Source organism: Triturus cristatus, chromosome 11 (genome assembly GCF_964204655.1).
Source record: "Triturus cristatus chromosome 11, aTriCri1.1, whole genome shotgun sequence".
In the NCBI taxonomy this organism is placed as follows: Eukaryota; Metazoa; Chordata; class Amphibia; order Caudata; family Salamandridae; genus Triturus; species Triturus cristatus.
In genome coordinates this window covers 675,662,469-675,681,987 of record NC_140594.1, presented here as the reverse complement: position 1 = coordinate 675,681,987, position 19,519 = coordinate 675,662,469, and the positions used below count along the sequence as shown (strand labels likewise).

Here is a 19,519-nt window from a genome sequence, read left to right as displayed (position 1 = left end):
CTCCAATGTACTACCTTTGGAAACAAGGAGGCAAGCACTCTCCCCAACTCTCTATGTTAGCCCAGAGTTCACCACAGAGTACATCTGTTGGCAAAATACCTTCCCAGAGTGGACCACGAAACTGCAGATCTGCTCAACAGGATGCAGCAACAAGTCCAAAATTGAGAACTCCACCCACAAGTCCTACACCCATACTTCCAGCATTGGGGGTTTACTTATGTGGATCTGTTTGCAAGCCACCAAAAATGCCAAGTGCCCAAGCTTCACCTCCCAGATTTCAACACCCACTGTCCATGGGCAATGCACTATGGATGAATTGGTCAGTGATTTTCACTACTTTCGAATGTAGTTCAGAGGATAACATAAGCCTCCCTCACACTAATCTTCACCCAATGAGACAATTGAGCTCCTAGTGATCGGCCCCCACCCAAACTCAGTGGCACATGGAGCCCTTCATATACTAGACGTTAAAAGGACCCTCTTGTACTATGTCGACAGGACAAAATGCTTTCGTAAGATGCAACAACTATTTGGTGGCTACTCATGTGCAATCAAACCTGCTGTGCCAAGGCCAAAATACATCTTCCCTGCTCCACCAAGGCTGCATTATACTCACAAAAAAGCAGTCTCCATTACCTTTTTGGGTACAATCACAATAGCTAATATCTTCAAGGCAGCTATATGCCCCCCAAACCACACACACACACACACACACATTCACCAAACACTACTGTGTGGATGTGCTGGCACACCAACAAACTTGAGTTGGCCAGGTTGTACTACTTGCATTTTTTCTGTTGGTTGCAACATCCTCTAGCTAACCAGTGCTAAGGGGAGAGCTCCTTTACAGTCTATACAGAGCATATGTATCTACAGCTCCACATGCCACAAACAGAAAATTTTACTTATCCTGGAAGCATCTGTTTGTGGCATGTAGTGCTGTAGATCCGCATGCGCTTACCTTCCTCCCCCGAAGCGTTCGATTGTTGCAGATACTTTACATTTATTTCTACATTTACTGTGCATGACCATCTTTTTTCACTTCTGTGTTCCATCTCTTACCTCAGCAGCCGCACAGGAAAATAATCTAATAATGGAGCAAATGCTCATGCACATTACCAGTCATAGGAGGACTCTATGCCCTGTCATTCGAAAGACTTCTTCAAAGAAAAACAAGTTGCAGACATCTGAGCCCAACACTAGATGGTAGGAGTATGCAGAGCATATGAATTTATCACACTACATGCCACGAATAGATGCTTACAGGGTAAGTAAAATTTTCCCAGCGGATGAATCGTTTAGAGAGAGCAGGAGAATCATTTCAACCAAGGCTTCAACCTTAGATAAAACACAATGTCATCACCAGTCTTTAGTTATGATTCAGACACACTTTCCATGATGAAGTCTTTTTATGATTTGCCGATCACTTATGCAATTTTTTGTGCAGGTCCATGGAGGGTAAAAAAGTTAAAGGAGGAGAGAGTTGAAGTTTAGTGAGTTTCCATATTAACTCCCATAGGAAAATTGGGTCACGCCTACACCCCAAACCACTAAATGGATTTACACCAATCCCTTGTAGTCCCCAATTAGAGGGGGTTGGGCCCATGTCCAGACTCCAAGCCTGCAGTGGGCACTGTTCAATGGGGGTTGGGCATACTGCCTAGCCTGGTGCCTGCCTCAGCGCCTTAATTTCACCCTTCCCAGCAAAGCCAGACACTCATTTTAGTGTTTAGAATTGCTTGTTTTTGTTGTTGTCTTCAGTGCTTGAAACTTGTGACTCAGCCGTGCACAGCAGGGTTGGTTTGCCGCCAGGCCTTGCGCGCAACCTCCAGTCACCGCACAACTACCAATGCCCATAGGTTTTGGCTGTGCGCTGCGGGTTTGGCCTCAGTGCCTGGCTAATGGCAAGCTCCTGCACCAAACTCACTGTAGCCCACAATCCCACAACCCTCCTTGCATGCATGGCCTGTGTCTGTTCGCAGAGGGGGTTGAACACAGGACCGGGCTGTGGCTGTGCATAGAGGGAGTTGGACGCAGGCCTGGCCTGTGGCAAGACAGGGCACCCAACTTCCAGTGGATGTCTCAACAGTAGGCTAGGCAGAGAGCCTGACCTTTGCTTTACTTATAGTTTCTTTTTACAGTGTCTGAAACACGACTCCGAAGCAACCTCGTGTTTAAAAGCACACAATGGCCATCAAATCCAACAACTGAAATGGGTGCTCCCAGACCTGCAAGCTGGCTCAGACTCGTGCACCACAACAGCATTTTTTCAAAACAAAAGTTATAGAAAAAAAAAAAAAACTTTCAACAGAAACACTGTCTTAAACATAACTACACGGTGGCTATCACAAGAGTGTAAAATGTATAAATATATAGATAGTGAAATATGATCAAGATTAGATGGGTCTCTGTCAAACATGGAAAACTGTTGCTAGTTCTCTGTGAATTAATGGTGTCTTCATCATAATGACAGATTGAGAGCCCCACACCACAATGCACAGTTCTACTATTGTTTACTGTTTAATAAAGAAAATGTGTCCATTGTTAAATGCATTATGCAGACAGCAGCTTAAGCAGTCTCTCCTACAGACAAACATGGGATGTTAACAAATCAGAGTGTCCCTTTCTAAACCTGTGCATTCTTAACTGTATAATCAAGTATTTTTAGTATCCTTTTCTACATGCATTCAAACAGTATATTCCAGTATTTCACTTACTGTTTTAAATAAATACTTTCCTGGTTTAAATAAAACATCCTTTTAAAGGTATCTACTCTGAAATAAACCTGTAATATTAGAAGAAATACATAAAGGATAACATTTGTAATATGGCCATTCGTGATCTACAATATGGACTTTGGCAATTTCATGCTACACTCCCCAGTCTTTGCTCACCTCATTCAAGCCCCCTTTAGACTTAACAGGCAGACTCTTATCATTAACTATAAAGTTGAAATCACTTCATTCTTTCGAAGCATATGTTGGCTGTCCATTGAAGAAAAAGTCACATTTAGATTGAGCAGTCTAGTGTCCAAAACCATATGTACCCATCTCACCATCTTGGAAGGATGAGGAAGCTCAGAAGTGGGGATTCTATTCTGCCCAAGTTCAACACCCGTCTTTTTCAGAAACCGCAAATACAACCTGAAACTCTTTTCCTATTGATTGAAGGACCAAACATTTATTCATGTCCTTCAAAAGGTTTTTAAAACAAACCCCATCTATTCAGTTATATCTGAAATAAGAATGCCTCTTGATTTTCCATCCTAATCCTTTTACTATTCAAATCTGAGCTACCTGTAATTTAGAATTGTGTGTATGCTTTGCTCTAATTGTATATGTGCATCAAAATGTGCAGATGTTTTTTCTAACATAAACTATCCTAATACTCTTGCTTGTGGGAGCTCTGTATGAAACTGTGAAAAACATAGGTAAATTAAAGCACCAGAAAGAATCATACTTGCACAATCCTACAAACACCACTTAACTGTTTAAATTGAAAAGTGTTTTTATTCTCAAGATGAAAATGTTACATTTTCTACCCAGTTTTTTCATCTCCAAGGTCCCTCTATTCTGAGGTCTTTACATCTCTCTGACATGTTTTTGTCTGGTCTCCCTCTGAGCTATAGCATGTAGGGATTTGAACACTCATATGATATTTCCTTGCTAATAGATGGCATTTTATCAAGGAGGGTCAGTTATGTAAATCATTAGGCCCCTTCCCAATTATATACAGTTTCAAAATAAGTTAGCTTTTAATACTGTTTATGTTCTAATCCCCGACTTTGCTAATATCGCCTAGCATAGGTTTTTCTCCATTCATATTGCAGCCATATTACTTGAAAGTTTGTGAGCAAGAAAGCTGGCCAATACAACTCATACTGCCCTCCTGTGTTACTACGCAGCACATTCTGAACTAGTATGAAAATGTTGTTTGTTTTTTTGGTTCATATTTACAGTTCATGTACCTAACCAAATTGTCAACCTTATCGTTCTGTTTCTTTTATTGCTGTCACCAAAAGTCCTCGAAATCTGAATTCAACTAATAGGATCACATGTTTGTCCCCCTTATTTTATCCATAGTCATGAACTTTTTGGATCTCTTGTCAGCCAGCTTCGCTGAACTGTTTTTAGTTTTTTATCCAGTTTGTAAACATAATCCTTTTAACTGTTACCATTAAGTAAAATAACGAGTTTTGGAAACTGTGTTGGTCACCAAGCAAAATCAATGTAGTACTAGTCTCATTCTCCTCCTGTAATGTCTGGTAACAACCTTACCTACTCAACTTCAAATGTTTGTAATCCTTGGGCACATGACCAACATGCGCATTATGTGTGTGGACTTTTTGGCTTGTAATGAAGTTTGTTGTCTTTTTTTGCAACTTTCGATAACCTTGATAGTTTGAAAAAGGCCCTTTGGTATACAGAAATGATTTGTTTCAAGTGCAACGGCTTTAACTATCTAAGTAGAAACCATCTTGATACTTGATATAATCCTGTAACATCCAGCAATGATGGCAGACCCTTCTCCCACATTTCCCAAGGTCTGTCTCAACTATCCCATCTCAATTTTCCACAACAGCTCTAGTCATTTTCTTCTTCATAGAACCCATCAAATACAGCTAACCTTCCAGAGTTTGCATTAAAAACCTTTTCAGACCTATGAGGTAACGTTTTGTTTCTGCTATTTTCAGGTTTTCACCTCTCAGCACATCTCCTAAAAAATGTACTCCACACCTCAGCTAAAGGTTACACACAAGTTTCTGGAGCAGATGCATTTCAGGGCTCGAAAAATCTGAAAAATGGTACTAGTCCTGCAGGACTAGTACCTTGAAAAATCTCCTCGCCCTAACAGTGATCTACTTGACCTCCGGAGCAAAAGTGACAAGATAACAAGATTTAAAGGCATTTTTATTGCTCATTTGCTTTGTGAGCAATAAAAAGGCCTTTAAATCTTGTTATCTTGTCACATTTGCTCCGTTTTCAAAGACGGAGGACAAAAGTTAGTATGTTTTCCTACTCGCCAGAAAGGGCGAGTAGGACCTAAAAATAGCTCGACCTCATAAAATTTACCTCGCAAATGCGAGCGGTCGAGTGGATTAGTCGAGCCCTGCATTTATCCACTGCTGTATTTTTCCAGAGAAGCAAGTGATTATCATTACAACTCACTTTGCAGAATCTAGATTTGCAGCATACTATAGTAAGTTAAGTGATTGAAAAATTAACGAAGAATTGCAGACCGCAAAAATAATTACAGGCATTAGGGACAGAACCAAGGGAAGACTTGATTAGCTGGGTGAAAAGGAAAGCCTTAGACTGGTCTACTGAATTTGACAACACAAAGTTATATTTTGTGCTAATGCTATTGTTCATTTGATGTATAGCATTGCACAACTGCATGGAAATCACGCCGGGGCCAGCCACCGGCATAAAATAAGAACTGTGCCATTTCCATTACCAGTTTAACCAACTCTTTTACTATCCTCTGGACTTAAGTGTAGTGTGTGGACAGTTATAAAATTGAAACTTTTTTTATAGGACGTAAGGCAAATCTTAAGGGGTAACAGAGAGTTCTGTATTCCAGTATTGTCTTCGCCTTTAAAACCATAATAATTCCTGTGCCCAATGTTTAGGAACGGCTATTAGTCCACTGCTTCAGCTCTGGAGTGTCACTGCATTACAATGAAAAGTTGACCAAATAACAGTGGTGGAGGACATCAAAAGATGGTTAAGGACACAGCAACACTTGTAGACAACTTATAACTCTACAGAGGTGTATTCACAAATTTTATTACTGTGTTAATTCCAAATGCTGCTTTGAAATCAGTCTTCAGGTAGTCACCAGTACCTGAAGTTAAGCTGTAATGCAATATCTTTGCACACACAACATCAATTAACAAAAAGGGGCTATGGGTTTCTTCCATTGCACCAAGTGGTCTTATAGAATGCTTTAGAGCTGCAAATGTGTTGGAGAATGAATTATTGGAAAAAATAATTTTATTAGAGTTTTTGTCTTTTTTTCACTCTTTTTCTCAACAGCCGGACCGCTTTGGCCACTTTCCATGAAGGAAAGCACAACATCTCCCACATGCACATGGATACAACAAGAGGGCTTATGGTGACCTGTGGTAGTGATCGTCTTGTCAAGGTAAATATTAATATTATTATTAATAGTATTAATAATATTAGATATATACTTGATTCCTAGTGCCTGTAAACAAGTTCCTCACATAGTTGTGTACAGGCCTAGGGGGTCATTCTGATGGCGGTGGGACCGCATCCAATGGCTCATCGGATGTGGTCCAACCGCCATCTGCTGCTGTGGTCTGAGTGGAGCATTACGATACGTGCGGTCGGATGCAACAGGGAGAGGGACAGTCCAAAGCTTTCCTAAGTGCTCAAGGAGCCCGTTGCAGGGTCAGTAATTCCTACAATTGAGGTAGTTTCTCTCAGGCACCTCCATAGGGGTTACAATGTCCCTTTCCATCTGCCCTTTCACTGCGGTTCACCCACCATGAAAAGGCGGGCGGAAAGTGACTTTGGGGGTCCTAGTGGGTCCCCCTGCCCCTCCGCTACGTGGCCGCTTGGTGCCTGCCACACAGTGCAGGGATATTTTTAAAGTCTATATTTTCTATTGCAGCTTGTGCTGCAGCCCGCAGCACAAGCTGCAAAAGAAAATTTACACCTTTCAGTCGCCGTGACGGCGGTCACATTGTAATAAGGGTAAGGGGACCGCCGACTCCTTGTCGGGCGGTCCATCTTCTGCTACGGTGCTGGTCGGACAAGAGTCCGACTGGCATAGTAATGATGCTCTTAGAGTGAAATCACTCACAGATAACTGAATAATTGTGGTCAGTATTTGAATAAGGAAGCTGAGTCTGATACTATGGTCTAAAATCTTGCAGTTATTGATGCTGGTTAGGGGTATCAGCTGATATTCCTGGCTAGCCTTTATGTAACTAAACAATACTGGTATGCAGTTCCTAATATCAAAGCAGGTTGTTGGATAAGATCAAGTGTTCCAAATGGAGTAAGAAGTCAGGATAAATTTCTCCTTTTTGGAAAAAGACCCTCACACACCCAGCCAGTTAGGTGTCATGCTTCATCATCGGGTCTGCTCCTACTCGGGTCGGCGCTGCAATACCTGATCAGGTGCCCGTGGTGGGGCCTACTTGGCGGAGATCTTTATTCCTTAAGCTGTTGGGTGCCGTGCGTGTGAGGGCCCTAGATCAGTGTAGGTGATGGTGAGGTGTAGGTAAATGTGAATTTAAAATCGGGAGAGATGGTCCATTCAAGATAATTTTAATGAAATTTGCCACTTCCCTAACTAAAATAAACAATGCGCCTATATTCACTTTGTGGTGTGAGGTTCTACTCTAGTGATATCGGTCAACATGTTTCTTGCCCTTGTATCAAATTGATGGCAATTCTTCAGGACCAATTGGGATCTACCTACACTTTTTGGTAGTAGTCATTAACATAATTTAGTGAGAAATGACCACCATTACAGCACCCTAAAAGGTGGTGGTACCTGTAGATCAGAAAACAACCCCATTAGGGTCAGCGATAGACCACAACAGTACCGGCCGGTGTAGACACTAAAGTATAGTGTCGGTCCGGCCGAGTGAGGAATAGGACAGACGCCGACCCACTTCCAGTGGTACCGACACTGTACTTTAGTGTCTACACCGGCCGGTACTGTTGCAGTCCATCACTGACCCTAATGGGGTTGCGCTCTCGATGTGGCAGATACCGCGTCCAGAGCTGTAAATACAAGTGTCCTTTTGCGTAGGCACGGTTGGCTACGCATTTCAGGCTTTAAGCCTGAGGTACAAAGTTCAATCCTGAACCAACCATTCGACCAAGAGCAAATCTTTGGCCCTAATGTAGACTCATCCCTGGAGAAAATGAAAAAGGACACGAAAACAGCCAAGTCAATGGGAGCCTTGCAATCGCAAGCTCCCAGACGTTCTTTTCATCGCTCCTCCTACAAAGGCAACTCCAGAGGCTTCTCATCAGACAACCCCTCCACCTCTTACAAGGCTCCCACCCAGTCTACCTTCACCAAAGGTTACCAGAGAGGAGGTTACAGAGGCAACAATAACAAGGGCAGAGGCAAGACTAACAACACCCGCTCTGCCTGCAGCCCTACCCAATGACTTCCCTCCGCTTCCCCCGGACCATTCCACTCCTGTCGGGGGAAGACTACAACAGTTCCTTCCTGTCTGGACCAACATCACCACAGACAGGTGGGTGCAACAGATAGTTCACTCAGGTTACTATCATGAACTCACCTCTACCCCCCCCAAATATACCACCCAAACAGCATCCAATGTCACAAGAACATCTATCACTGCTAAAGCAGGAGGTAATCTCCCTCCTACAGAAAAATGCAATAGAACTGGTTCCCCTGCGCCAACAAAACACGGGAGTTTACTCCCTGTATTTTCTCATACCAAAGAAGGACGGTTCTCTGAGACCTATTTTAAACCTCAGACCCCTAAACCTATACATACACTCAGACCATTTCCACATGGTTACACTTCAGCAGGACCTTCCCCTTCTTTCACAAGGCAACTTCCTTGCTACCATAGATCTCAAGGAGCTCACAGGAAGTATCTCAGGTTTGTAGTGGATGGGCAGCACTATCAATTCAAAGTACTGCCGTTCGGAGTCACAACAGCACCAAGGGATTTCACCAAGTGCCTAGCGGTAGTAGCTGCCCACTTAAGAAGACAGCACATTCACGTCTTTCCATATCTCGACAACTGGCTCATAAAAGCCAGCTCGTACAACCAGTGTGTACACCACACTCACCCTACTATCCAACTACTCCACGACCTGGGGTTCACAGTAAACCACACCAAGTCTCATCTGCAACTGTCCCACACACAACAATACCTCGGTGCCACCATAGACACCTCAAGAGCGCTAGCCTATCCCACTCCAGCCAGGATAGCAAGCATGCAGGCTCTCCTCGCCAAATTTCAACCTCAACACTCTTCCAACTCGAGTGTTCATGCAACTCATAGGGATGATGGCTTCTTGCATATTTATAGTGCCTCACGCAAGACTCCAGATGCGTCCGCTACAAGAGTGCTTAGCACGCCAATGGAACCAGGCTCAAGGTCAGCTAACAGATCTGGTGTTAGTAGACGGTCGCACTCATCGCTTTCTGCAGTGGTGGAACACCAAAAACCTTTCCAAAGGGTGACCGTTCCTAGAGCCAGTTGTCATGACAGCGGACGCATCGTTCTCCGGCTGGGGAGCTCACCTATTACATCACACCATGCAGGGCAGATGGACACCTCAACAAAAGTTACTCCACATCAACCACCTGGAGTTAGTAGCTATATTCTTAGCCTTAAAAGCATTCTAAAAGCAAATATCAGGCAAAGCTGTCTTAGTCCGCACAGACAACATGACAGCCATGTACTACATACAGAAACAAGGCGGGACACACTCTCTGCAGCTCTCTCAGCTAGCACAGAGCATATGGAGATGGGCTATACCTCAGAATATATTTCTCCTAGCCCAACATGTCCTGGGAGTTCAAAACACCGAAGCCGATCTGTTAAGTCATCAAACACAACAGATCCACGAGTGGGAACTTCATCCGCAAGTTCTTCAGCCATTCTTTCAAATGTGGGGGCAACCCCAGATAGACCTCTTCGCCACCCACGAAAACGCCAATTGCCCAAGCTTCGCCACCAGATATCCACACCCATTGTCCAAAGGCAATGCGATATGGATGAATTGGTCAGGCAGATTTGCGTACGCTTTTCCGCCTCTCCCACTCATTCCACTGGTAGTGTGCAAACTACAGCAACACTCGCTGACTCTCATTCTAGTTGCTCCAACTTGGGCCAGACAACCGTGGTACACCACATTACTGGAACTGTCCGTAGCTCCACACCAAACATTACACCTCTCACCACGCCTCTTAACCCAGAACCATGGAGAGATCAGACACCCGGACCCAACTCAGCTCAACCTTGCGGTATGGCTCCTGAGGTCTTAGAGTTTGGTTACCTTGATCTTCCCCCTGACTGTATGAACGTCATTAGAGAAGCTAGACGTCCCACCACTTGAGCCTTCTATGCAGCCAAGTGGAAGAGATTTGTGAAATATTGTCATAACACCATCAATCCCCTAGACGTGTCTATCCAACACATCATAGGGCACCTTCTACACCTCCAAAGGTGCAACTTAGCCTATACGTCTATTAGACTGCACCTTGCTGCCATAGCAGCATACCTACAAACTAAACAACACGTATCACTTTTCAGGGTACCTGCCATCAAAGCCTTTATGGAAGGCCTTAAAAGGATGATTCCTCCCAGAGCTCCACCCTCACCTGTGTGGAATGTAAACATCGTTCTCACAAGACTAATGGGCCCTCCTTTTGAACCTCTACATAAATGTGAAGTACAATTCTTAACATGGAAAGTAGCTTTCCTAGTAGCCATTACTTCTCATAGGAAAGTTAGTGAGCTACAAGCACTAACTATCCAGGAACCTTTTTTGCAAATCCATCATAGTAAGGTTGTTCTACGAACTAATCCTAAATTCCATCCAAAAGTCATTTCTCCCTTCCACCTCAATCAGTCTGTGGAGTTGCCCGTATTTTTCTCGCAACCACAGACAGTCGCAGAAAGAGCTCTTCATACTTTAGATGTTAAAAGAGCATTGCTTTATTACATCGGGAGAGCACAACCTTTTCGTAAGACCAAACAACTTTTTGTGTCTTTCTCACCACCACACAAAGGCAACCCCATATCAAAGTCTGGGATAGCTAGATGTATCGTTAAATGCATACAAATTAGCTACCACAAAGCAAAACGTACTTTATCTGTTCCTCCGAAAGCCCACTGTACACGAAAGATTGGGGCTTCTATGGCATATTTAGGGAACATTACCTTAGATGACATCTGCAGGGCAGCTACATGGTCTACACCGCACACATTCACAAAACACTATTGTGTAGATGTGCAAACAAAACAACAAGGTAGTGTGGGCCAAGCTGTTCTCAAAACACTATTTCAAACTACTGCAGCAGATACTGGTGGTCGCCACTAGGGATGGGTACTGCTATACAATCTATGGTAAGTGTGTGATCTGCAGCTCATATTCCTCGAACGGCAAATGCTACTTACCAGTATGCATCTGTTCTTGGCATGTAGAGCTGCAGATCCACACACGCCCACCCGCCTTCCTGGCTACCTTTATCTGTTCCTGCACCATCTTATTTAGATACAGCATACATGGGCATCTTTCCTGTTTCTTACAAAGCTCCATCATTTCCCTGCTGGCGAAAAACAATCTGAGGATGGAGCCGATGCCCATGCACACTATGATCCAAAGGAGGAGTCACCAAAGACTTTCCAGGACAAAAACAAGTGCAAACATCCGGGCCCAACACCAGATGGCGATCTATGCTAAGTGTGTGGATCTGCAGCTCTACATGCCAAGAACAGATGCATACTGGTAAGTAGCATTTGCCTTATTCCACTACTGGTCATGCTTTAATATGTGGTGTGGGAAGGAAAAAAAATTATCTGCCCATGGCACAGTGTTTGGATGTGCCGCAGATTGCACTTTCTTTAGCCTGGCAAGGCATTGCTCTGGGCACTGTCAGCCTTGTCAGTTTTTCTTTGTTTGACTGATCAACCTTCATTGTTTAAATAACGGTTTTGTGGCAGTTTCTGAAGAATCACCCTGATGTTCTCCCTTTTTGGTTGGTCATACCTCAGTGGAACCTTACCTAACCTTTTTTAATGGTTTTACCATTTGAGCCCATGCACAGCAGCTCTCCTCATTTCAGGGCCCTTTAATCCATTACCCTGTGAATGTTCTTCCATCCTCTGCATCCTTTTGAAAAGAAAGGTAGACTGTTTAGCATGGACATTCTTCGGTCTCTTAACTTGTATATTTACACAACACTTGACCATCATGTCGACAGTCAGTTGTTCATTGGCTTCGCTATCACCTAGAAGGGCACAGTGATCCAAAAGAGAGCAATTTCTCACTGGATTGTCCTATGCGTTATGTTTGCAACTCGTTATTAGTAAGGGGTGTGCTAAGGGCTTCTTTTCCTAATTGCGAGTCGCACTTAAATGTACGATTGTTTTGCAATTGCAGCTGCAAAACACTCGCAGTTTACCATCTATTTCAAAAATTTGGTAAGCCACTAACAAACAGGATTGAGTCCCCACGTGACTGGCAGCGAAAATATTTCTTAACAGCAGGCAGTGGTCCCACGGACCAATGCGTTCTCTTAAAAAATGAAACAGAAACGTTTCACTTTTCTTTTCTGCATTAAAAAAAAACTGCTTTATTTAAAAGGCAGTCACAGACATGGTGGTCTGCTGAACCCAGCAGGCCACCATCCTTGTGAGTGCTGGCCATTCCCAATGGGGTCACAAGTTGCGACCTGCCTCATGAATATTAATGAGGCAGGTCGTTTGCAACCCCATCCGGAATAGCAAACAGTGTCTGAGACACTGTTGTACGTTCCATTTTGCAAGTTGCAAATTGCAAGCCGCAAAACAACGCAATTTGGGACTCGCAAAATGGAAGAGTCGTACACGTGGTCCCAAGTTAGTTGTCTTATTTTAGACAGCCATCACTTGATTGTCCTTGTTGAGGTTGTTTTTACCTCATAGGGTGCGAAAAAAAGATGGGGACTGATGTCAGCATACAAGTGGCCTCTTAAATAGCTCATTGATGTTACATCCGGAGGGCTGGAGCTGTGGCTGGAGCCTTGCATCATCACTTTGCAAAGCTGGGGAGCTGTTGCAAGAATTTTCAGATCCATTTTAGTATCATGGATAATTAATGTTTTGATTGCAAAATCAACACATCAATCACTGCGGTGGATGACATTACATCAAATTATTGATCATAATAACTCAAATGCATTTTGGGAATTCATTATCAACTTAACATATGGGTAGCACATAACCCAATATTGCCAATATAGATGAGGAAACATGGTTCAGACACATCACAGCCCTTTACGGAATCCTCCAACGATTTCAGAAAGTCCTTCCAAAACAATACACCATCTAGACCCAACATTTGAGTCTTAACAAGGAAAAATTACAATAATAATATGGAAATTAAAAATGTATGGTGCCCTTGGTCCCAATGGCCTGCGCAATGACTGTTCAAATTTGAACCTAATATCTGGTCTAAAGTTTTTACTACACTGTTTAGCAAATGTTTAACAGGCCAAATTTCCGACTCTTGGAGACACAGTATTCTGCTCTCAGTATATAAGAACGGCAGCCATGGTGACCCATCGAGTTTTAGACTTATAGCCCTACTGAATGTAGAGGCAACATTTTTCACAAGAAGGCTATTTAAGGACCTAGATGCTTAGGCGGAAAGATCTAACCTTATACCACTTAATCAGACTAGCTTCAGGCAAGGCACTAGCACTCTGCCAAATCTCCTAGCTCTGACCATAATTAATGAAAGAAGTATGAGGAAAACAAATTGTTCATCTGTTTCATTGACTTAAAATTTGCATTTGACCATGTATAAATGCAGCAGTAATGGCTAAAACTGACCCGATGGGGAATTCCAGAAATACATGTGCTCAAGCAAATCATTATATTCAACACGTGCGTGAACGTCAAGTTAGAGACAGTGATAAAGAGCAAAATACCAACAAAAAACAGCCCTAAAAAGGGCTGGATATTCGCACCCACACTTTTCAGTCTTTACATGGTAGTCTTAAACAGTGGCTTAAAGATAGTGTCTCACTTCCCCAGATTAGCAACTAAGGTGTTGCAAGGAAAGGGGTGTTCATTAAATTTTGTAGAAAAATATATGGTGCACCAATCAGCACATTAGATAGCTGGTGTATGGTGGAAATACAACACACACATCCTGCCAATTAGTGTGGAAATTACTTAAAATAGCCCTGTTAACTTTGCAATTTAGGGATAAGGGATAGCTTGGAGGTCAACATGTCCACTGTCACAGTTAGAAAAAAAAAAAAGAGTGAGCAAATTTGGCAGACATGTTACTCCACCATAACGGTGATAGATATCCCATCTGACACAATGTAAATCCCATTGGGTATAATGGGATTTATATTTCTGTGGACGGGATATCCGTTACAGTTGTGTCGGAGTAAACAGTCCACCGAAATCTAAATCGGGCCCAAAGACTTGCTTGCAAAAAAGGGTCATGCCTCTTCATTGTTTGGGTGGTACAATAACTTGACCCCACAAAAATATGTGAGCACAAATGACTTCTTAAATTTGAAGCTGGTCTCGATAACACACAGGCTTCTTCTCTGGAAAGGATTTAAACCAAAATGAAAAAATACATGGCCCTCCTCCAACTGCTGACATTGTGACTACAAGACTGAGACAATTTCGCACATGTCGTGTACCTGCCCCCTTTTGTATGATATATGAAGGAAGTTGTTACGGCCTGCCTTTCTTGATTCAAAAGTAAGAACTTGTCACCAAGCGCTGACTTATGCTAGAATGGTGAAAATGCACGATTGAACTGTACATTTTTCAAGTGCATGGTCCAGGCAACCTCATGCTTACCAAAACATAACACTGTATGATTATTATGATAAACCAAACATGGCATATGTTGTTTTCTGAATCATGATGTTTTACTCTCTATTGAATTAATCATTAAACTGTTTCTTTTAATCATAGTTTTGTATTTGTGTATGGGAGACCAATATACTGTGGGATTTTTTTAAAAATGGTTTTAACTTACTATGCAATAAAGCATACCCTCACTATCCTAACAAAAAACAAGGTGAAGAAGGGTATCCACCGGACTGACTGTTACTGAAGGGAAGTATTTTTTTGCATAAGGTTTCCTTCGATCTTTTGACCATAATGTTGAATCCAAAATGTGACTGCTCGGTTGCCATTAAGTATGAGCAAAAGCTTGCACATTTCAACTCAACTTTCCAGGCCACATGCTTATGTTGTCTTTCTCTGTTTATCATTCATTCATTCATTTATAAACTTTATTTCGGCCGCAAAGGCCATAAAAGTACACATAAAATGTTGCAACATACAATTCATCATTGCATATACTTCCATTACAATAAAAATACAGAGAGCTCATTTATGGCAACACTCAGTTACAGTAATTCCTACGTCTGATCCACATAGCATTTAAAAAACGAGAAACTGCAAAAACAATCGGTGGGTGTCTGTTTATCGATCTGCATCGATCTATGTGCAGAATTTTGCTACATCTTGGTCATTAAGTTCAGATTCTGCTAGTTTTCTGATCATTCCCAGAATTCAGCTCACCAATCTTAGGGGTTTTGCCCTTTCTGTTCACTTCACCAAAATCTAGAATGTCATACCAGTCATTCTTTGTTGTTCAGTAGTATTAATTCATGGATGTTGACATCTTACGACCTATGTATCTCTTTCTTAGCCCACTAACACTCTCTTGACAGTATTTATAGCCCAACTTAGCAGAATTGATTTTTAACTCCGAGTGAATCACACACTTCCTCCTGATGCCAAATTTGAAATTCTTATCTTTTGATGTTATCCAGACAAATCAAGCAGTCAAAACAAGGGAATCATAGTGTATTGTTAAGTTACTCAAGTATAACGAAGTCCTAGTACAAGAAACCTTAACTGACTAGAAAGGTCATAAGAAACTCTAACAATGATGGTAATTGTTGACGTTTCTTGGAAGCAACGGAGAAGAAAATGGGTGGTAACCCTTTGAACTAAACATGCAACGGTAAAAGTAGCATTTTGGAAGATGACAAGAAGCGCATTACCATTTATTTAGCCGACTGTTTGTGCAGCTTTGAGAAAGGTTCTTTCTAATGGTTATCGCAGCTGCCATGATAGCAGGCACATATAATGTAGTTGTAGTAACGTAAAAATATGAAGCCTGACTCCTTTCCAAGTAGGCCGCCACTCTGTTTTTAAATGGGCCTCGGCTCCATTTCCTGTAATTTTGCAAAATCATAAACATGTCTGCCTTTGACGCAGATGTTGTCTGTTCTTATCTTTTCTAAGAACCGTGAAAGTGTCAAGTCATTTACATATATAGATATAAACAAAAAACCTGATGTGACATCAGTCTGGAACAAGTGCCTTGTTATCTCAATTTCAGTGTCCAGCAAAGAACAAGAACCAAAACTGTGTAGTTTGAATTGTCGTATTGCGTCCTAAACTCTCATCTTGATGCTTATTGATAATATCAAACATTCCAGAAGTGACATTGAAAATTCCATCTCAGGTAATATAATATAGAAGGGCTTCCACTATATGTAACTATACAGTATATAAGGACCACCTGTCAGAAGAGGTCTTTCTCCCAGATTATCATTAGCAAGATACTGCCAGACTCGAAGGTGATCCTCCTTGCCAGAGATGCTGCCCCATATCACATTTTCTACTGAAAGCTGATGTCGAGCCTGAGCCTCTGTGGAGTCAATCCTGATGCTGAATGCATGTTTGCCCTTCACAGGGAACACGGACTCCTTGATTCTTGCTAATTACAGTGTTTAGCTGTAAATAATGTATGCAGTGCGCTCATCCTCCCTAAGGAAATCTAGATGCAAGTTATTCTATTTTCTGTGCTCTCCTAGTGTTGTGCATAGAAGTAGGTTTTAGGGTGTTAGGTTGTTGGATAACATTTTAAGCATGTTAGAAATGTTTATTTTTATTCTTGCTGTTCCCAATGTGCACTTGTGCTGTTTTTATCGTACTCTGTGTGGTTATTTTTGATGTGTTAAGCAACAGGGTGAACTTTTCGAAATAAACATGCTTTTAAGTTAAGGTGTCTTTTTCTGGACACCTTGTGTGTGTATGATTGAGAATAACAGAAAAGGTCTGTTTCCGATAGTCTTGGTGTCCCTGAGGCTTTTAGTAATGTTAAAGCATTGACCCCACTTTAACTATATATTGAATGAAGTCTGGCGGGGCTACAAAAACCTGTTTCACATTCAGTGTTGGTGCATTGAACTAAGTTCACTTGTGTCACTCATGGGTGGAAATGCAAACCTTGTGGAGTTGAGCCAGAGACTCAGTTTACACAACAGCAGATGAATACAGCAAATTCCATCATATTCCAAATAGATAGTAGCTGAAACCTGCAGTGTCCTGTTAAATACATTAGTACCTGGGTTCTTCACATAATGTTTGGACAGTCTGCAGAGCCCCTTAAGGACACTTTTTATTATCTGCTGACTAAGGCGGTTCCAGTCGCCCTTATGTTCAAGCACACATTGAATCAGAATTTCAGCCCAACAAGAGGATTCCTCTGATTCACAGAATCTTTTGTCTTGTACTTGACACTCATATTAGTGTGTCTATATTTTCACGTGCTATATAAATTTGCAATGTATACTACTGTACAAACAAATTGATAATTATTGATTCAAAATATGCAATCGTGTACCCATTACCCAAATTATTATGGAGGTAGATACGTTTTTAAGCTTGTAATATGAAGTCTGTGTTCTTTTCAACATTGTAATGGCCTTTCTTTGCATGAACCACTACTTGTTAGGAACTTCAGTGTGTTACTCCAGAGCCTCCTAATAACTCATCTAACTTCTAACGACCCTTCTGTAGAACCTCAGTTTCATTGAAAGTGATCCTCATAATGGGTGTGTCACAAACTTTTCAGTAAATTGCTGGGAAGTACCCAACTCCTGACTGATTATTTGACATGTTAGCTCCAGTAGTTTTTGTTGTGTTTCCATTTGTAGGTCTAGTTGCATAATGGTCAGGTCACCATGATTTAGTTTTCTAGAATTTAATTTCTACTACCACTTATTTCTTTCATTAAATTCTCAAACAGATAGCTGGTTCTTGTGACAGTTTTTAAATTCCACCCACTTATTTTGACTTTTGAAATTACATTTTTAACAAGATTTTTTATTAAGCATACAAAATAGGTAAATACATAGTCTAACACATTAAATAAATAAAAAATGCAATCATAACAAAGTCCAAGAAGTTCTCATCAATATTGTTTTACAATAATAAAACACAAACATATCCTTTATATGGAATATCAAACTTGATCCATATTTCGTTGTCCTATTTAGTGTGTAATAAGTGATTTATTTTTCAATCTTCTCCTGCAGTCCCACCACCTAATAACATTTTCTCATCTTTTGCTTTTAGATATGGGATATGACGCCAGTTGTTGGTTTCAGCGTTGCCACTGGATTCTCCCAGCGCTGATGATTATCTTAACTTGTTAATGCACCTTATGTACAGCAACATGCACTGCAAAAATGAAATTCCTTCCTCTTAGCAACCCTTGAAAACGGCTGCTTAACGTCCCCTTTCCTCTCAGGATGGATACCTAACTTTTTTTAAGTAACTTTATTCTTAAAGACACTTTAGGCACAGCCTAAGTACGAAAATACTGTTTGGCCACTTGTTAAACTAACTGAAGCAATTGGACTGCTGCCATTATTGACACTTTTACAAGATGGAGCACCTGTGTCTTGGTCCAGCTCTAAGGTGAACAGCAGTCTACTTTCATTGCTGAAGTGTAATCTCGATATGCAATTAAAGGACAATGAAGTAACTGAAGCAGAATGAAGTAATGGTAGAGAAAAAATGTTGACAATACTGTGTAATCGCCAATTTCTTACTTTCAGTTTCCTGTGTTGTTCATAGTAATTTTGTAGCTTGAATAAACTAGTTGTACAGTTTAGCTTTTGTAATACAAAGGATATAAGAAAGGTCTGGTAATTTGTATAGACATCTAATCGTGTATAAATAAATAAAAACATTAAAAAACACTACCCAAAAGTCTTGCTACTTGGCATTCCCTTCTTAGTACCCTATGTTCAGTGAAGAGGGCCAACAACTTTGTAAACAGCTTTATATTTTAAGTCCCAGAGGACATAATCAGTCACTATTGTACCAAATAGCCCTTTCTCTTCTGGCCTAGGCCATCTTTGTTTCCATTACATCATTTTAGCAGACTGAAGAAGTACATTACTTTTGATTACTATATCTTCCAATAGGGCTTTTTCATGTACGTTTTTCAGCTAAAATAGGATTGGTTTTAGTATTTTGCCCATGATTAGTCACCCAGGCAATAAAGAGTATTCACTTTTTAACACTATTCCATCTATTCATACTTTCTTGACATTCCTCCATTTTTATTTTATTTTTGGTAGGAAATCTTCTGTCAGTGAGTCATATAGCTTTATTTCGCGAAAGCCATATAAGCTCGCACCAGCAATTTGATTACACAAATTAATAATAAAGGAATACAAAAATCTGAAAACAATTGCACAACATATTCCGCATTTTACATTTTAAGACGGGGTTTACTACTAGTTGCCAATTCATACCACCAATTCTAAAAGAGAGATCCAAAATGCCCAGATTCATGGAATCAGTGTGATCATTTTGAACCGGTTGTATAAAAGTTACCATTTTAAAAGCAGCTAAAATATATCTAAATGGTATACTTTTTAGGTCTCGGCTCGAAGGCTGCGCTTGCGCAGTCTCGATCCGAGATTTAAT

At 41.3% G+C, this 19,519-nt stretch overlaps 1 protein-coding gene across 1 annotated transcript in view; it reads left to right on the top strand.

Moving 5' to 3' along the window:
* The window catches only part of WDFY1 (WD repeat and FYVE domain containing 1), a 256,919-nt gene extending 238,126 nt beyond the window's left edge, over nucleotides 1-18,793 (top strand). The window contains exons 11-12 of the mRNA XM_085634291.1: nucleotides 6,039-6,147; nucleotides 18,155-18,793. Of these exons, the coding sequence (XP_085490417.1) occupies nucleotides 6,039-6,147; nucleotides 18,155-18,214 (169 nt within the window). The 3' untranslated portion in view covers nucleotides 18,215-18,793. The remainder of the gene's footprint in view (nucleotides 1-6,038; nucleotides 6,148-18,154) is intronic.
* Nucleotides 18,794-19,519: the final 726 nt, after the last annotated feature.